Source organism: Dysidea avara, chromosome 1 (genome assembly GCF_963678975.1).
Source record: "Dysidea avara chromosome 1, odDysAvar1.4, whole genome shotgun sequence".
NCBI lineage: Eukaryota > Metazoa > Porifera > Demospongiae > Dictyoceratida > Dysideidae > Dysidea > Dysidea avara.
In genome coordinates, this window is record NC_089272.1 from 10467144 (window position 1) to 10487031 (window position 19888).

The 19888-nt window shown below is 37.3% G+C and overlaps 2 protein-coding genes across 3 annotated transcripts; one reads left to right on the forward strand and one right to left on the reverse strand.

Annotated features, from left to right (window-relative positions):
• Window positions 1-443: 443 nt before the first annotated feature.
• Window positions 444-1658, reverse strand: LOC136256794 (TNF receptor-associated factor 3-like). Its single transcript, XM_066049860.1, has one exon. The coding sequence runs from the start codon at window positions 1656-1658 to the stop codon at window positions 444-446; it is 1215 nt and encodes a 404-aa protein (XP_065905932.1).
• A 180-nt stretch (window positions 1659-1838) lies between these two features.
• LOC136254982 (G-protein coupled receptor 157-like) lies at window positions 1839-7148 on the forward strand. Of its 2 annotated transcripts, XM_066047705.1 has the most exons (3): window positions 1839-2559; window positions 4445-4636; window positions 6834-7148. In XM_066047705.1, the coding sequence occupies exons 1-3, from the start codon at window positions 1870-1872 to the stop codon at window positions 7068-7070; spliced, it is 1119 nt and encodes a 372-aa protein (XP_065903777.1). In that variant the 5' UTR covers window positions 1839-1869; the 3' UTR covers window positions 7071-7148. The 2 variants fall into 2 exon arrangements, with proteins under 2 accessions (XP_065903777.1, XP_065903781.1); XM_066047709.1 differs by lacking the exon at window positions 4445-4636.
• The last annotated feature ends 12740 nt before the right edge of the window (window positions 7149-19888 follow it).

A 19888-nucleotide genomic window follows, 5' to 3' on the forward strand; every position in this document is an offset into this window, starting at 1 on the left:
GACAGTTGTACATGTGTTTCATTTTCAGCAATTATACTGACCGTTCCACTTACAGTGACAAGTGCCTACACAATCGATTTATGTCACTGTGGAAAAAGTTTAATATGGATGATTCCCATTATAAATTATGATAATCAAATGGGACACAGAGCTATAAATCAATGATATCCATACACCAGTACTGGTCCATTGCATTGATGTACGTACAATAATAAATTTAAGGGAATACTACATAGCAAGTGTCATCTCTTTACTATATGCCAGCATTACAAAATATTTGCACCATACGTGTATACAACACATGTACACTGATACTACCTAACTCATTGTAAAACAAACATTACAAGAGTGCATGTAGTGTCTATAGCCAGCTATGAGCCTATTAGGTCACTAAGTGTTTGGCATTTTTGCAACAACCATTGGAATTATCTCACCATTAGTAGCTACCATCTCTTGCTGAATTTAGCAGCAATTTTATCATAAGCAATGGCAATGGCTATAATCACAACCACTACATAAAGGCCAAACCAAACAAAGCTCTTGATGGTACAAATGGCTCTTCCCTTCTGAATAGCATTTTCTACTGAGGCATTTACAGTGTTTATTGCTTGGTTGAATTGAGTTTCTACTGTGGCAATCTTTGTCCTGTTGTCAGCGGCACTTTTCTTGGAATCTGCCAACTCATTTTGTACAGCTTGCACACTTTCATTAGTAGCCAGTCTTTTGACTTCTCTAGCTAGTTCGTTCCAGCCTTCTTGCTTGACAACATTGATGTCCTTTTTAACACCATTTAAAGCTTGGGTCTGGTTCTGATTGCTTTTAGCCAGCTCTTTCTTCAGCGCCTCAACGACCAACTTCATTTCAGCCTGCCCTTGTCTCAACCTCTCCAAGTCCCGTTCAGTAGCAACTAATTTTGTAGTGAGTTTAGCTATATGTTCTGATCTTTTAGACAGCATTTGCTTTGTAAGTTCCAAATGTTTCTCCATGCTCGTGTTGTTGTGGTTTGTCCTGCTCTTACGTGGAACTGTTACAGCACATCCCATATCTGAGAAAGAGCACTCCACTGGCTCAAAAGGACATTCCTGTTTGTGCTTGTCAAGGCTTTCATGTGGGATGCTACTCTCTCCGCAACCGTTGGGACACGGCAGTGGGAATTTAGGACACTTTTCCTTGTGCTGAGTGGAAATAGTCTTCTTGTCTGCGGTACTACGACAGTATTGGCAATAGCAGGGACAGTCGGCTTCGACATGACTCGGCATGTCCTGGCGCTGCAATTCTGAACCACATTTGTGTGGGCATTTCAACTTCTGAAAGAGACAACCATTGTCGTCCTTGCGATGCTTGCAAACATCTTTCACCTCTCCAATCCACTTACATCCAGCTGCTTTATTCGTGCAGTAGACACGGAGCTCGTTGATCTCTCGGTGTGCTTGCTTGTTGACGTAAGTAAGAAAGGTGGTGTTGCGACATATGGGACAAGCTTTGGATACAGTAGTCGCCTTCCTCATTTTCTCTACATCTGATTTGCAGAAGTTGTTCCCGCAGCACGTGCTCATCTCTGGTTCGCAACATGGTAGAAAACAAATCTTACACACAAGCCTATCGGGTGGAGGAGTTTCAAAGTCGTAGTCGTGTCCACCCCCTAACGCGATTGCCATGGTTCCTAGTTACCAGCCAGTGTTCCTAGTAGTCAGCTCAGAATAGCTACTGTAAATGAGTGGCGACACCAAATTAATATAGTGGAAATATCCTGGGGCTTGCGCTGGCTTACAGTAGCGCGTGCGAATTACTGACGTCATAATTAATTTATTCTTCATAAACGCGCGCGTGACCTTGTACTGTAATGAAGGGCGTGGTTTCAGCTTGTGCATGGAAGACTATATAGTGATGGAGCCCTCTCATCAAGTGTATGGAGAACAAGATCGAGGTCATCCCATGTGGTTGCGCGTGGTGTCTAGTTGTGTGTGCGTTCTGTCCGTCGTCGGGTCAGCGGCCATCATCCTCAGTTACGCACTAGTCAGAAATATGCGCAGCAAAGCGCGTGAATTGTTAGTGCACATTTCAGCCATGGATCTCTTGTACACTACAGCTAACTTAGTAGGATTAGCGCTGCCTTATAGAGAACACTTAATCCCTGGACACAATGGAAGTAGTCCCTCTGAGTATAAAGTGTATCACTACATCTGTTTAACTCAGGCTTTTGTGGCTATCTATGGAACAGTTGGGTCTATACTGTGGACTATTGGACTAGCAGTATATCTGTACTACAGGATGGTTGTTATGAATGATGCTATCACAAGGAAAGTATTAGCAGTGTTGTATATTGTTTGTTATGGGATCCCCTTGTACGTCTGCCTGTGGCTATTGTTTACTCACGGATTGGGGTATTCCCCAGATGTCTCATCAGGTGCTGGATGGTGTTCACTAAATACAGCGAACACCAAGGATGGTGAACATTCCGTCCTACTGCTCATCATGACTTATGATATGTGGATATTTCTTGGTATAATGTTGCTATTACCATTGTACTTATCAATATATGCAGAAGCCAAAGACCAGGTTAGTAAAATTAGCTATAGCTATGTATATAACTAATCAATTTGACAAATTTGTGTTAGACTGTACATAAAACTGTATAAAGTGTAATGAATGGAAGTGAAAATAAATAATTGATTCATTATAATGTATGCAGGGGCGGAGGAAGTAGTTGATATGAGGGGGGGGCTGGGCTAACCCAGACTTATGGAAGTGAGGTACTACATTGTCTCTGGTTTGGTAAGGTGAGACCAAAAGAAGAAAAAAAAGGTCACAACCAGTTCACAATAGCTGCCCACCTCACCAGCTATGCATTTATAGCTAATAATCTACATAAAATCCTTACATAGCTCACTACACACTGCTCTAATACTGTGACTGCTTTATTAGAGTGACTGCTCTATTAGAGTATCTCGATCTTTATCGTGGTTTTCAGCCCCACTCCAAGAAGGATAATTTTGGCATGATAGCATTCTGAGGGTGGGGGGCTAAGCCCCCTAGCCCCCCCCCCCCCCCCCTCCCTTTCCACTGCCTATGAATGTATGATAGCTAAGTTTTAATATGTATACGTAGAGTTGGATATTGGGATAGAGAGTTATTTAGGGCTTTACATGCTCAAGTACTGAAGGTCTGTAGGGCACCTGCTACTATAGCCTGGTTAAAGATGCTATATTAACTATGCTTGAAAAGTGAAAAGAAAAGTTGCAGAAAGGCATTTCATACTTTACCCATGCACTAAGAGTAGTAAGGATGCGTATGAATGTTTCAGCCAAGATGAATGAATTCAACATCTTTAAAAGCATTTCTTATAGCAGATAACTGTTGAGTTTCTTGCCCAATACTAATTACAACGAGTCCCACACAAATTTGTCTGGCCCACTTTGTTTCCAAGGTACATAATAAGGAGTATAATACAGCAGAAAAGGTCAGGTTTCAAATAAATACCCTGTTACTTAATACAGTTATTAATTGCTAATAATAATTCAGTGCCATAAGTGAATGGTAGCCTTCCTATTAACCTGAATCTGTGAAATACTGTATGAAGTTGATTCCAAGGAATGCATCACTGTGCACATATGCCTACTAGAGATGCAACAATATATCAATATATTGTGTATCATATCATTTTAAGACAATATCGTATTGATACAAGGTCAAACCATATCGATATATTGCGTATCATGATATATCAACATGTCGTGGCTTGTTAACATGGCTGACAATCACATTATTGCACGTTGTGGTGCACATTGTGGTTAATTAAACTGAATAGTATGTAATGTTCTCAAAGAAAAAATAGCTCACTTATTTCCATTTAAAAACTACATAAACCATTGCTTAGACTCCATTTTGTATCGTGCAATATATCACTGTATCGTGATACACCAGAAGCAATATATCGATACGTCTACACACTGTATTGATGTAACTCCAACGCCTACAATAGTAGAGTGTACACTGTGGACAAAATACTTTAATAGAACAGTCACTTTAATTGCTTGAAAGATTGAGTGTATTTAGCCTATCATGTAATTGAGGACCTGCTGTACTCTGAAGTATTGACTTCTCTATTATGATGCGGAGCAGTATGTATGAATAGCTTTGTGAAAAGAGGTCTTCTGCATTACCAACATGGATGATTCATAACTTCAGATTGTAAAATGCTATTGACTCAAACGTTGGTTGGTAGTGAGTACCATAATGGCTTATCAGATGAAGAAAGTTTCTGGCTTATATACTTCTTGAGCTTTAAGTTATGGTCTTCCAAGTTCAAAAAACTGGATGTATGTGGAAAACCACTTTTCATGAATCTTGTCACAATTACGTATATAGTGCTGTTGTTGTGTCCTTATCCAAACAACAGAAAGTTATTGATAACAGATACATTATATATTTAATTTTTTGATAGGAAAAAAAGAATCTTTATTTCTTTATGCAACCTGCTAAATCCTCAAATGTAGACAATAGACCAGAGCGCAAGTTGCTAATAATTCCCATCATTTTTCTATTTCTCCGTATATGGGACCTGGTTAATGATGTAATATTTCTTTGTCATCCTGATGCTAAGATCAGACATCACAAATGGCTACTGCTACTAACAGTAAGTTACTGTACACATTACTAGTGATGCTAATATGGTGCTAATATTCTATGTTTTCAGTACATTTAATCAAATACCAGAAATTATCTAGCTGGGATATTGTGCCTTTGTATGCCAACATAATGTATAGATGATTTAAACAAAAATTCTGGAATTGCTGATTTACTAAAAATTTTGTAACATGAAGAGCAATCAATTATCCTTATATATGACTGTTCTATTAGAGTATTCTGTGTATGCTATCCCACTAGGGACCTGTGAGAAGGCTTAAAGCCTGTAAATACAGGGAGTCAGAAACGTGTTGCTGAAAGCATCTTACATAGTTTTTCTGCTTGCTTCTCTACTACACCAATTGTTTCTCAAATCACTGTATACAAGTTGGATCACTCCCAAATAATATGTCCTATTAGAAAATCTTATTGGGAAATCAAAGAATTGCTGAAAGGTATAGTTGGAACTGTTTACAGTATAATCAGCGGATCTTAATTTGCAAGCATGCATGCATGTAGCTATGATAAGAGGATAAATTATTGCAATTTAGACTGTGAGATGTTATAGCCTTCCATTAAATTTATTGACTGTGGATGTGTACCATAAAATGTTGTGAGTTCTTGTATATTAGCAGTTAGCTGAGTGCTAACTATTACATACACAAACATTGCCACCTCAAATTTTAGATAGCATCTTTTTTAACCTGATTGCAACTCTATTACAACACTTGGATGTTCTACTACACACAGATTTACAATAAAAATACCTCATTAGCATACACTAGACGGTTCATTGTTTGACATCCTAGGTATTTATACTCAATCTTATTCCTAACAATATCTATAGTCATTTTGTGTTCAGCTGAGCTCCTGTAATATCAAGGTGGTGAACATGTGTTCACTTCCAATGGTTTTGTACTGGAACATGTTGTACACATGTTTGCATGCCTGAATCGTCTATACTAATATATGGGATATTTTAAATCCTCATAACTCACTTGTTCTTGCCAATATCAAAGCTTAGCAGAATCGGCATTTAAAGCACTACTAAATGTTTGGGCAGCAACAAGAGTTATTGGCAAAAAAATGTGAACACAAACTGATTATAGGCTTGTGCCTAATATGCTGGCATAATTTTGACAATTATATAGGCAACAGTTTTGTGAGAATAGACATTCACATGAATAATCGGTGGTATTAGGTAGCATAACTCTTTTTAGTTGGCAGTGGAGATAAATGTTGAAATTATTTATCTATTAGTGCAGGCTGATAAGCAGGGGCGAAGGAAGTAGTTGATATGAGGGGGGGCTGACCAGTGATGGATCCAGACTTATGGTAAAAAAATGAACTGAAGCACTACATTGTCTCTGGTTTGATAAGGTGAGACCAAAAAAAAAGGTCTCAACCAGCTGATAATAGCTGCCCACCTCACCAGCTACAAATTTATACTGATAAACTACATAAAAATCCTTGCATAGCTCACTACACACTGCTCTAATACTGTGATTGCTTTATTAGAGTGACTGCTCTATTAGAGTATCTCGATCTTGATCATGGTTTTCAGCCCCACTCCAAGGAGGATAATTTCATGTGATATCATTCTGAGGGGGGGGGGGGGGGGGGCTAAGCTCCCCCTCAGCAGACCGAGGAGGGGCTTCAGCCCCCTAGCCCCCCCCTTTCCGTCGCCTATGCTGATAAGCCTCTAATAGGTTGATAGAATGATCAAAAATTCTAATAGAACGGTCATAATTTTGCTGTTAGCAATCTGTTGCCAACATCCTGGATTGAACTGCCTCTAATGTATCTTATACCGCTAAATTTCTCCAAGAGTCTGAATATGCATTTAAATATCTGTACAGTTGCGAACACTGTACAACTTTTACTAGAACATTTCACTGCATGCAGATAGTCAAACTTACCAGTTATGGCTAGAAGCTGTTATGAAAGGTGGAATGCTTCATTTATGTTTTAGTAAACACCTTGCGATCTTAAACCACTAGATACAGCATGCATCAATTGGTATTAGCAAGACAATAATATGGGAATAATAGGTTAGATATGAGAATTAAAATAAGAATAATAGGTCATTTTATGAAGTCCTGAAAGGGAATTATCGGTAAAATTTTCAAGCATAATAGGCTCAACCCAAACAATATCAATGCACACATTATACTCATCACTATTTACTCTATTATGATATCACTTAGGCGATTGGTGATAGTGGACAGGGATTTGCAAACTTTGTAATATTCTTCCTCCTCCAACAAAGACTGAGGTACATCATAATGCGTTGTCTGTCCTGTGGCTACTGCTGCCACAAGAGGAGATGGTTTTTAAACATCCGCAACACAACAACTGCAGATGATCTTGCTGAATTTAGCTCTTCAACACTAGACCACCATAGTGGATCAGCTCAATTCAGCCAGTACACTGGTAGTAATTAATAGAGTACGTACCTGCTGTATTTTTATTCATTTTATTTTGTATTTGCCATTAATAACATTATTTTTGTCTGCAAATTATACATGTCCACAAGCCAGTAATACATTATGCACATGGTGTTTTAAGACATTGACATATAGCCAGCAAGCTAGATGGTACTTGTCTTATATTATTTGCTTCAAACTAGTTTATAAAACTCTATATTTTATGCAGGCATAATTGGCGGTGTTGTGTTGGACACAAAGGAGAACGAAAATAAGTCCATTATGAGTGCATTGTTTGGGAGAAAGGCACATCTCTGGCCAAAACGACATCCAATAGTGAAGAAATGAAGCTCATAGCCTGATCAAAAGTCTGGCTTAGCAAAATATCTGATGCTAAATAGAAAATATAAAAGTTGCATAAAAACTTTTGGAGATGTTTGGGGTTGCTTTGAAGACATTTATGAGCTTGGTTATTCCTAACCAATATTGCCAAACTTTTATGAAATTTGAGGCTGGTTTTTTTTTGATGATATTTTTGGCCAAGAATGTCCAAACCCCCATGATCCTGTACACTACTACTGTACTGGCCCAAACATGTACTGTATAGCATTGGAACATTTCATCAAAGTTGTTACTGGTCATCTAATTTGTCAAACTTTTCCCAAATATTATACTTCCGCTATATGGGAAGCCTGCCTGGGATCTTATTATGATTGTTGTCAACTCAAAGATCATGCAGTGCATGACATGAAAAATTATACATAATATAATTATACTAATTTTGTGCCCACCACTAGTTGGTGAAGGGTATATCAACATTTTCTACTATGTTAGATAGCACCTCCAAGTCTTATACTTCTTGTAATTTTATTGTAATAAGACACTATAAATTGTATCAATTGTGTGCACATGCATGTCTCTAATTCTTCAAATGATAATCACTAAGAATTTATTTATTTATTTATTAATGCTTTACAGCACAAGTGCTGAAGGTCTGTAGGGCACCTGGTCCTACAGCCTGCTCAAAGACTTTAGCTACTTAAGGTGTGTTTGAAAAGTTGGAGAAAGGAGAAAAAATCCATGACTGGACCTAGGTGGCCTCGAACCTGCAGCCATCCGATTTACGCTCGGACGCTTACAGAAGTCTACCAGGTGGTCAGGATGTTTTCTCCTTGTTATTTTCATGTAATTATATCTAATCCAAAACAGCCAAGCTGTTAAAAAAGAGTGCGGCCCTCAAAAAGGCTATGGTGAAAAAAGATGTGAAATCCAAGGTGGCGGCCAAGAAATGGCTGTGATGGTTTAAGGGTGCTCTGTACAGTTCGTACAAAGCTTCCCAAGACATAGTCTGTTTTGCACTAAAAGAAATATTATGGTCACTTAATTAGTCTGTGACATGTTGACACATTTTAGTACCCATAAATTAGGTATCCCATAGCAACAAGCGCACGCATCTTGCTATTCTACACCCTCTCACTCAAATTAGAACTACTCCATCATTTTTAATCCAATGGACATGAAATTTTCACACAAGCTACTTTAGTAATTTTGCCAAAGAAGAGCGTTTGCCATTTTTAAATAGCAAGTTCAGATGATGAATAACATGGAAGTAAAGAAAAGAATTTCTGGGAGTGTCAACCCAAAAGGTAAATATGTGATGAATGAGAAGCTAAAAGACAAAAATAAAAACGCACAATGGTTTGTGCTGTTTAGCATAGTGTATCATAAAAGTATCAAGGCTCTAGTGTGTAAACTGTAGGACTAGTTCTAGTATAGAGGGAAAAACTGTAACTCATGTTCTAAAGCAAATTTAGCAGTTGGGTTTGGACTAAACTGTGTACTAGTGTTAGCATATATCCAGTAAAAAAGTACAGAACATTTGCTAAAACCATTTGTAAGTTATAGAACAAATTAAATTTCACGGGAAGCCATATAAGCGGACTGTACAGAGCAAATTTTTACCATTAACCTACCATCACAGCCATTTCTTGGCCGCCACCTTGGATTTCACATCTTTTTTCACCATAGCCTTTTTGAGGGCCGCACTCTTTTTTTACAGCTTGGCTGTTTTGGATTAGATTTCATTTCTTTTTGTATTTGTATATCCGCCGGCTTTGAGACTTTTTTAGCCTATCTTTTTTTCTTTTCCACAGGAAGAAGAAAAGATGAAGTGGATGTACTTTAAATATTTTATCAGTAAATGTACAAATTATATATATATATATAATACATATATTGATTACAGAAATGGTTTCTTTGTAACTGAATACTCTACAAGGTGACTTCTTCTAGATGCTCTCTCTACAGGGTGAATTGTTTGTAGCTCAATTCTGTACAGGTGATTTGTTTGCAGCTGAGCTCTTTACAGAATGGTTTCTTTGTAGCTGAACTCTCTACAAGGTAACTTCTTCTAACTGATCTTTCTACAGGGCAATTTGTTTGTGGCTGAATTTTCTACAGGGTGATTTCTTTGCAGCTGAACTCTCTACATGGTGGTTTCTTTGTAGCTGAACTCTCTACAAGGTAATTTCTTCTATTATATAGCTGATCTCTCTATGGGGAGATTTGTTTGTAGCTGAACTATCTACTAGGTAACTTCTTCTAGCTGATCTCTCTACAGGGTGATTTGTTCATAGCTGAATTCTGTAGAGGTGATTTGTTTGCAGCTGAGTTCTTTACAAAATGGTTTCTTTGTAGCTGAACTCTCTACAAGGTAACTTCTTCTATCTGACCTTTCTACAGGGAGATTTGTTTGTAACTGAACTATATCTACAAGGTAATTTCTTCTAGGTGATCTCTGATTTGTTTGTAGCTGAATTCTGTGCAGGTGGTTTGTTTGTAGCTGAGCTCTTTACAGAATGGTTTCTTTGTAGCTGAACTATCTACAAGGTAACTTTTCTAGCTGATGTCTTTACAAGGTCACTAGTTTGTAGCTGAACTGTCTACATGGTGGTTTCTTTGTAACTGAACTTTCTACAAGGTGACTTCTTCTAGCTGATCTCTCTACAGGGTGATTTGTTAGTAGCTGAATTCTGTGCAGGTGATTTGTTTGTAGCTGAGGTCTTTACAGAATGATTTCTTTGTAGCTGAACTCTCTACAAGGTAACTTCTTCTAACTGCTCTTTCTACAGGGCAATTTGTTTGTGGCTGAATTTTCTACAGGGTGATTTCTTTGCAGCTGAACTCTCTACATGGTGGTTTCTTTATAGCTGTACTCTCTACAAGGTAATTTGTTTTAGTTGATCTCTCTACAGGGAGATTTGTTTGTAGCTGAACTCTCTACAGGTGATTTATGTGCAGCTGAACTCTTCTCATGATGGTTTCTTTGTAGCTGAACTCTCTACAAGGTAACTTCTTTTAGCTGATGTCTCTACAAGGTCACTAGTTTGTAGCTGAACTCTCTACATAATGATTTCTTTGTAACTGAACTCTCTACAAGGTGACTTCTTCTAGCTGATCTTTCTACAGGGTGATTTGTTTGTAGCTGAACTCTCTACAAGGAAACTTCTTCTAGCTGATCTTTCTACAGTGAGATTTGTTAGTAGCTGAGCTCTCTACAGGTGATTTGTTTGCAGCTGAACTCTCTACATGATGGTTTCTTTGTAGCTGAACTCTCTACAGGGTAACTTCTTCTTGCTGCTCTCTCTACAGGGTGAATTGTTTGTAGCTGAACAATCTTCAAGGTAACTTCTTCTAGCTGATCTCTTTACAGGGTGATTTGTTTGTAGCTGAACTATCTACAAGGTAACTTCTTCTAGCTGATCTCTCTACAGTGAGATTTGTTAGTAGCTGAACTCTCTACAGGTGATTTGTTCGCAGCTGAACTCTCTACATGATGGTTTCTTTGTAGCTGAACTCTCTACAAGGTAACTTTTTCTAACTGATCTCTCTACAGGGTGAATTGTTTGTAGCTGAACAATCTACAAGGTAACTTCTTCTTGCTGCTCTCTCTACAGGGTGAATTGTTTGTAGCTGAACAATCTACAAGGTAACTTCTTCTAGCTGATCTCTCTACAGGGTGATTTGTTAGTAGCTGAATTCTGTGTAGGTGATTTGTTTGCAGCTGAGGTCTTTACAGAATGGTTTCTTTGTAGCTGAACTCTGTACAAGGTAACTTTTTCTAACTGATCTTTCTACAGGGCAATTTGTTTGTGGCTGAATTTTCTACAGGGTGATTTCTTTGCAGCCTAACTCTCTACATAGTGGTTTCTTTATAGCTGTACCCTCTACAAGGTAATTTCTTTTAGCTGATCTCTCTACAGGAAGATTTGTTTGCAGCTGAACTCTCTACATGATGGTTTCTTTATAGCTGAACTCTCTACAAGGTAACTTCTTCTAGTTGATGTCTCTACAGGGTCACTAGTTTGTAGCTGAATTCTCTACATGGTGGTTTCTTTGTAACTGAACTCTCTACAAGGTGACTTCTTGTAGCTGATCTTTCTACAGGGTGATTTGTTTGAAGTTGAACTCTCTACAAGGAAACTTCTTCTAGCTGATCTCTCTACAGGGAGATTTGTTTGTAGCTGAACTCTCTACATGATGGTTTCTTTGTAGCTGAACTCTCTACAAGGTAACTTCTTCTAGCTGATCTTTCAACAGGGAGATTTCTTTGTAGCTGAACTCTCTACAGGTGATTTGTTTGCAGCTGAACTCTCCACATAATGGTTTCTTTGTAGCTGAACTCTCTACAAGGTAACTTCTTCTAGGTGATCTCTCTACATGGAGATTTGTTTGTAGCTGAACTCTCTACAGGTGATTTACTTGAAGCTGAACTCTCTAAATGATGGTTTCTTTGTAGCTGAACTCTCTACAAGTTAACGTTTTCTAGCTGATCTCTCTACAGGGTGATTTGTTTGAAGCTGAACTCTCTACAAGTTAACGTTTTCTAGCTGATCTCTCTACAGGGTGATTTGTTTGTAGCTGAACTATCTAAAGGTGATTTGCTTGAAGCTGAACTCTCTAAATGATGGTTTCTTTGTAGCTGAACTCTCTACAAGATGACTTCTTCTAGCTGATCTCTCCACAGGGAGATTTGTTTGTAGCTGAATTCTGTACAGGTGATTTGTTTGCAGCTAAACGCTTTACAGAATGGTTTCTTTGTAGCTGAACTCTCTACAAGGTAACTTCTTCTAGTTGATGTCTCTACAGGGTCACTAGTTTGTAGCTGAATTCTCTACATGGTGGTTTCTTTGTAACTGAACTCTCTACAAGGTGACTTCTTCTAGCTGATCTTTCTACAGGGTGATTTGTTTGAAGTTGAACTCTCTACAAGGAAACTTCTTCTAGCTGATCTCTCTACAGGGCGATTTATTTGTAGCTGAACTCTCTACACGGTGGTTTCTTTGTAGCTGAACTCTACAAGGTGATTTCTTCTAGCTGAACTATCTCTTTCCATAGTTGCATGAACTCCCTACAAGGTAACTTCTTCTAGCTGATCTCTCTACAAGGTGAATTGTTTGTAGCTGATCTCTCTACAGGGTGACTTGTTTGTAGCTGATCTCTATACAGGTTACTTGTTTCCAGCTGATCTTTTGAATTCTCTTCAAAGTGACTGCTCTATTAGGATGACTGCTCTATTAGAGTATCTCGATCTCAAACTTGCTGCACCAAGTTGGATTTCGTGTTATAACTCCGTGGCTTTAAGTCTGATTCTTCTACACCATTGATGAGCCTTTCTAAGATGTTTACTCCATCTGTACAACGATTTTCAAAGCATTACCCCAAGCGGTTTATCTGGTAGGCGTGGCAAGCAGTCGTTTCTTTATTAGCTAATCTCGATTGCGTAATTGTTACACACTGTTGGTTTTTTCGATGTATCTTCCTGGTTTTAAGCTCGACTTCTTTCAAACCACAAAAGGTTTGAGGTTCAATAATTAACCTACTCACCCACCGATTTTCAGCTTCTTCCCATGCGCGGTTTACCCTGTAGGCGTGACAACATATTGGTGTTATTTTTCGTGAATAATCGCTCATAACGCTTTGCCTGTTTATCGTATTCCAGCCAAAGTTGGTACCGAGATGCGCCTTTATACCCCCCTTCAGTGTGCCAAATTTCAAGGCAATCGGATAAGGCGTTCGCGTTTTATAGCAGTTTTGTAAGTGTGCGAAAAGAGGAAGAAAAATAAGAAGAAAAAAAAAACGAAGAAACTAAGCCAATTTTTGATGTCGCATATCTCGGGAACGCTTGACGCGATTTCGCTCAAATTTGGAATGTGGAGTCCTGTAGGTGGAGGGAGTGTGCACAGCAAAAATCGTCTAAGGCAGCACAGAGCTACGGAGGTGCGAAAATTGCGTTTTCTTTCTTCCTGTCAATATACTCACGTGTGTTACGCGCCGGCTTCTTGGGCCGCACGACACACTATCGTGTGTCTTGATCCATAGGAATTCTAGAGAGTAACTCTTTTATTAATTTCATTACAGTATAGCACACATGTACAGTTTCCCACATGGCCTGAATAGCTATGCAGTGCCTGTATCATGCCAACATATATATGTATGATGCTATTGTATCATCTTCAATTTTAATGTTAGCTTAATGAAGAAGTGATTATAATATGATGTTCACTGTGGCGTTTACATGCATGCCCATAATTTTATTGTGGGATACAGTGTATCAAGAAGATTGCAGGGCACTGTTGAATTGGACGATTTGGATCAAACTGGTGTAACTCATACAATGATTTTTTTCAGATTCATATATATTTTAAGTTACTTCAAAGTTAAAATGACAAAATAAATCTACTTTGCATTTGTATGCAGAATGTAGTCAATGTACAGTACATTCATTTTACTCCTATGAAAATCAGTGGACCCAAGCAATGCAGCTATGTAAATGTGGAAGAAGAGTTGGACTCAGTAACCTGTGGCTGTGTCAAAGAAATATAGTCACGCTGCTATGGCTATCAATGCAAATTATGATTAGCTACACTAATAAAATGAGTCCATTTAGCTCTATAAAGTATAGCTGAATCAGTGCATGCCTACTTGTACACATATCAATACTTTTCTTACTGCTAGTGTGCCTTATATGATGACACCGAGTCAATGCTGAAATAATTTTATGGCTTCCTAATGACATGATGTATGTGATATCATACAGAGTATTTTGCTTTACCTCTTCATTGAATAATTTTGACGCTTTCTTTACTCCTGAAGAATATTTCTAGTACTGTTTATTGCGTCTAGCCTGATATATAGGTGTTTTGTTTTAAGTCTTTCATCAGTACTATAAATTATTATGGACAAACTTCCCAGTGCCATCAGCAAAAAAACAAATGGTACTCTGTTAGCTACTATATATCCAGAATTACTCCTATAGAACTCTGAAGACACCAGAAGTGACTTCACGAGGACAACTGACCAACAAATATTCACCTACTACTTGTTATAGTGCAACAACTAATAAGCTCACTTTTCAACTTAAGTTAGCTACCCTACTCACATATTATTTCTATACGCAACTAGTAAGATATGTTCTACAAGTATTCAAGTAACACTGGTAGTTACATCACAGGCATAAGTGCTTTGCTGTACAAACCTGAGGGTTGTACACCGGCGTGCTATAGTGATCTGAGACAGAAGGCATTGAATGTGTTGAAATACATACTAGCACATCATGGTAGACAGGTTCATTGTGCAATGCCATTGCTTGTTTCTTCTGTTCCAAAATAATCACAAATTCTATTGATAGTTTGCTGGCACAATGGTGACAGAAGAAACATTAGATGTTTTGCTTTATTGAACATCTGTACGTGTCTCCTGTTATACTTAGGAAGTTAGTGTAAAAAGTTGACACCATCCTAACTACAACTACTGTTGATCTATGATTGGTACATCAACCATGGTCCTTAAGGATTTTACAGCACTAGAGTTAACTACTAACTGCAGGTGATATGTTTCAGTCACTCTTGATCTGTAGTTTAAAGCAATTACATAGAACTGATTTGCAATTCAATCTTGAGGATATTAAAAGAATTTGAACTGCATGGTGTCCCCTAGTGGTGGTCTTGATAAAAAAAATGCAGAGAAGTAGTAGCTAGTTAGTAATAAGATCATGCATGTCACCTATATTTCTGTTTATGACACTTATATAATTATGGGTTAAATACAGCAACTGTGGTATGGAAAATTCTTACCCTAAGGTTTGTCTTTTAAGTGCTACGTACTAGTAACAAACATATATGTATGTTAATGTCAAATTTTCTCAATTTTCCTTTGGTCAAGGATGCCATAGAAAATTAATACTGGCTTTTTTGATAATTGGAAGCTAGGTTTTGGGCATATTTCCTTTGAATAGGTATCAAATAGGCATTCGTCCAGTCATGTTGTAAGATTCTGCTGTTAAATGGTTTGCCAAATATGATAGATAATGAATGGAAATAAGTTTACCGTTCTATCAAGAGTTCATAATTATGGACTCTTGGTTGTATACATAAATTAAATAACACTGGAGTGTGGTTACTAGAGTGCAGATGTCTAAAACGCTTCATTAATGGCTAACTACAGCATACTGTAATTCATTTATTTTGTTGTAAAATAATTTTTTTTTTGCAAAAGACTAATAGAGTGGTCATTCACATAAATCATACAAAAATAATTTTACTCAAAAATGTTTTTTTTATCATGAAAACTTTTTGCATGAAAATAAAGTGAATTATGGTAGCACACAAGCCACACACTTTAATTCACATGTGGGGAACATGACTAGTACAATGCTAGGTATGGTATACTTATAGAACTAACGCATAAAAGTTATGTGTATCATGATCACCACTTTGTATTAGCTTCTTATTAAAAATATGAGCTATATTACATATTTAAAAGTTATACATTCAATAAAATTTTGGTATATAGAAAAATTTAGACTAAAATGTAATTATTTTATTTTAGGCAAACTAATTTGCCTTATGCCTAGGTATTATACCCACCAACTTCAAATCTGTGATGTCACATACATACTATTATCTGTTTCACATATTATGTGCCATGATATAATTATTGCATAGGTTCTTCAAAACACATAATCACTGTAGCTACTCTCATTGGCACCTTGACCACTCAGGGATGCAATATGCAGTGTGACGTCGTGAACTAAATCAGCCATAGCAATGAGGTGCTAAAGTTTCTGTTTGTCTAGCTTTCACTGTTGATATTCATTTAGTCTTATAGCTACAGTTTTGTAGTACGGCTATGTGACAACAGACATATCCTGTCAGAGAGAAACTTGAAAGTTTTCTTCAACTGATTCACAACCTTGTTGTGATAACATACATAGCTTCATGTTACACAACACATGTCTAAAGGTGCAGTGACAATCCAATCCAAATATCCTCAGTTTAACTAGCATGATTACACAACTTAAAGATAGTGTGTGGCACTTGCAAAGAATTGAGGCTGCATGTCATACAATATCCAAATATCCAAGTAAACTATATATAAATGGGCAAAGCAATGTATCCGTGTGTAACATGACTATGCAGTGCAAGAGTATAACAAACAGTGTTAGCTATGTTCATATCAGTAAGTTCCAATAGTTGTCAAGTTTTACTTTGAAAAATAATCTCTTTGTATGCATTCTATTGGAGCATGACAATCAGACACCGGGCATAACTGGCCATCTGGATGCAAAACCTCACTTTACGGATGCGTTGGCCATAAGCATGCTGTTTGATGCTCTCGTGCTTCTTGTAGGCTGCAGACAGTGAGGAGCACTTATTAGAAGCAGCATATGGATTGAAGACCCTAACATCATCTGTGACTGACCACCTAAGAAACCATTTATGGAAACATCCAAATGGGCACCATCCTGAGAATTTGAAGTAAAGAGGTAGTACTCATCAGGGTTATTGATAGGTTGCAGCTTAGGTTCAACAATGACCTGAGAACAAACTTCAGTCAATAGAGAAGCAATATAAAATCCCTGATATCACTGCAGGTAGTACCAGAGTACCAGACCACCTTTTGGAAATGATAGCAAGGCTATGCCGCTAGTGTCTGCTCTTTTTAAGGCTAGTGTCTGCTCTTTTTAAGGCTAGTGTCTGCTCTTTTTAAGGCTAGTGTCTGTTCGGCCAATTTGAGGATTTTTTCAAGGCTCATGTGTCTGCTCCATTTGAGGCTCTGCTTTAGCTCCTAGGGAAGCAAAAAGTAGATAAATAGCTTTACTATTTATTACTTACACTTAATTTTCAAAAGCAGCATTGGCGCTTATTGTGCTCTCAGGGTATTCCCACATACAGTAACTCTGAGCAAGTGCAGCTGCACTTCACTGCATTTAAAGCTTCTAGTGCGGTGGCAAATCCAGAGTAGGGCACAGGTGAGAATGTGCTCCCCCCCCCCACACACACACAAATAATAATTATAAAATAAAATAATTCGCACAAACATTGAGGTACTCTGTCAGACTCTAATAGAGTAGTCATCACATTTCAAGAATCCTCCACAGTTATTGCTGATCATGAGAATGAAAACTTGCATCTGCAGCACCAACCCATGGGCACACTTAGATATAGCCTGCTAGAATTCTTTTCAAAATTAAATTTGTCTTTATGATGTTGTCATTGTAATGTAACTATTGGCAATTTACTGTGAACTCATAATTATAACTACTAAAATTTTGACTATACTATTGAGGTCTGTATTCCTAAGATGCACCACCCCATTACAGACACAGAGTTAAGGCACCAAAAAGAAACAGCTTGGGAACAGTACAAAGTTATAGGAAATTATAGCAACTATCTTAGATTCACCCAGAAATAAAATTCAATAAGAACTTTAACCAGATCACCTCATCGTAACTATGAGCACTGCCTTGCAAAGAACATATAGAGTAACTTTGGAGTTATGTCAATTCCAAAACCAAAGGTAAGACTGATACACCAACTTTAGTGGCATCAAATGGTAACAAGGCAACTTCTGATCTCCATAGAGTAGAGTTAGTGTATTTACAGCTGAAAATTTACTGACATTACCTGACATATATAGATGATTACTGTTATAACAAGATAATGTGTACTATCAAGGTTTCTGAGAATATACTGCATACCTGCTAACCTTGGCCAGGTGGTATCTATAAAGGGTGGCATCTCAATTATATTCCCTATTTACAGTTTTTGTTTCAAAGGTTTTAGATGAAGACTACTTACTCAAAGATTGGAAAGCAGCTAAAGTATTTCTATTTTTACAAAGGACAAAGTTTAATCCAGGAAACTACCGTCTGATAAGTTTAACTTCAGTAGTATGTAAGGCTTTTTAAAATTGATTATTAGGGATGAAATTATTAAACATGTGTCAGTTAATTAACAACGTAACCTTCTCTCAAATACACACATGCACAACTATCCCTCTAGGGACCTGCAAGGAGGCAAACAGTAAGCCTGTGAAGCAGGGAGTCAGAAACCTGTAACTGAAAAGTATGCTGAATGCAGAAAACTACACAGCATACCAAAGAGATCATGTAGCTATGTCAGACAGGGATGTATTTAGGGAGGTTTCCTGGGGTTCCGGAAATCCACTTTGAAATTTTAACTGACAAACATTATAGGCTTGCACAGCATGAACACCAAACCATCATAGTTTAGCTACACAAATATACAAATAATGGAATAGAGCAGAACAGTGCATTATTATTCAAAAAAGACTAAGGTAGAATAAAGGTATAAAAGGCGAAATAGCTAAATGCAAAAACATTAATGAAGATTGAGATACTCTAATAGAGCAGTCAGATGTATTCTAATAGAGCAGTCAAAACTACCCTAATAGAACATTCATAATTGATTGTAATTTAAAAAATAATGTAAATGCAATCTTGAAACATTTAGTACCTAAATCAAAAGGTTTTGAGCTGTAAAGTGGATACACTTTGAATCACTATACAGTAGTCCTGACCAGCAATTATTGATATAACTTAAAGTTAAAGGGAACTAGGAAACTAAGCATATAATTATTGAATATAGCATAGTTTGCATTATTCATTATTTGTTAAGCATAAACTAGTAAATTTTGAGGTATTATATTGTAACATATAAAATTTGTCAGTGACTGAGGGCTGTGCCTGCATCAACAACCCACTACCAAATATGAAAACCACCTTTGAAAAATCCTGGATACGCTCTCAACTTTTAGCAACAATGGAATTCTAGAATCTAATTTGGCCTATCCCCTTCCTGGGTAACTTTTACAGCAAACATTATAAGTATCATAGCTGCATACTCGCAATATATGGCAATTTAATATTATTAACTGTTGTACCATTATGTCATAGCTATTTGTACAACTTATTTCTGGAAGCCTCATAACTCTTTGCCATTGACAGTTAGTTACATAGCTTGTGTGCTTAATATCTTAAATAATGCAAACTTCATGTTATCTTCCTTATTATGAAATTTGCCTCAGCTATTTTTCTAGCAATTCCATGCAGTGCTATAATTCATAGACTTAAATCTGTAAAATATACAGAGGTAAACACCAAGGAGAGTACAACATTGAGGTGTGTAGTTGATTCATGAATGCTGGTCACGAATGTAAATGCTGGTCTTGTACAATAGTCAAGTCTTGTTTAGTATGCATGGGGTAAAAAGTTGCTTGAAAGAAATAAATGCCCATGCAGGCCATAAATTCAAGACAGTACAGTACATATGATGCTAATTAGTATTGTAAAAAACAGTTAATAATAATTGGTGCATGTGTCCAAATTGCTAAATTCACAAGTTAAAATATGTGAAATGTGCTAACATAGTTCAAGTGATATTCATTTCGAATCATTTACAATATACCACATCCATTGCCCTGGTAAAATAATCAACAGAGGTATGGTGAGTAGATGATGTTCCACCCCTGTG

Excerpts from the sequence above, each read along its gene's own strand:
- LOC136256794 (XM_066049860.1), bottom strand. The coding sequence starts at position 1,658 with ATGGCAATCGCGTTAGGGGGTGGACACGACTACGACTTTGAAACTCCT.
- LOC136254982 (XM_066047705.1), top strand. The coding sequence starts at position 1,870 with ATGGAAGACTATATAGTGATGGAGCCCTCTCATCAAGTGTATGGAGAA. Across the intron at positions 2,560-4,444 it reads ATGCAGAAGCCAAAGACCAG|GAAAAAAAGAATCTTTATTT; the intron begins GTTAGTAAAATT and ends ATTTTTTGATAG. Across the intron at positions 4,637-6,833 it reads AATGGCTACTGCTACTAACA|GCGATTGGTGATAGTGGACA; the intron begins GTAAGTTACTGT and ends GATATCACTTAG.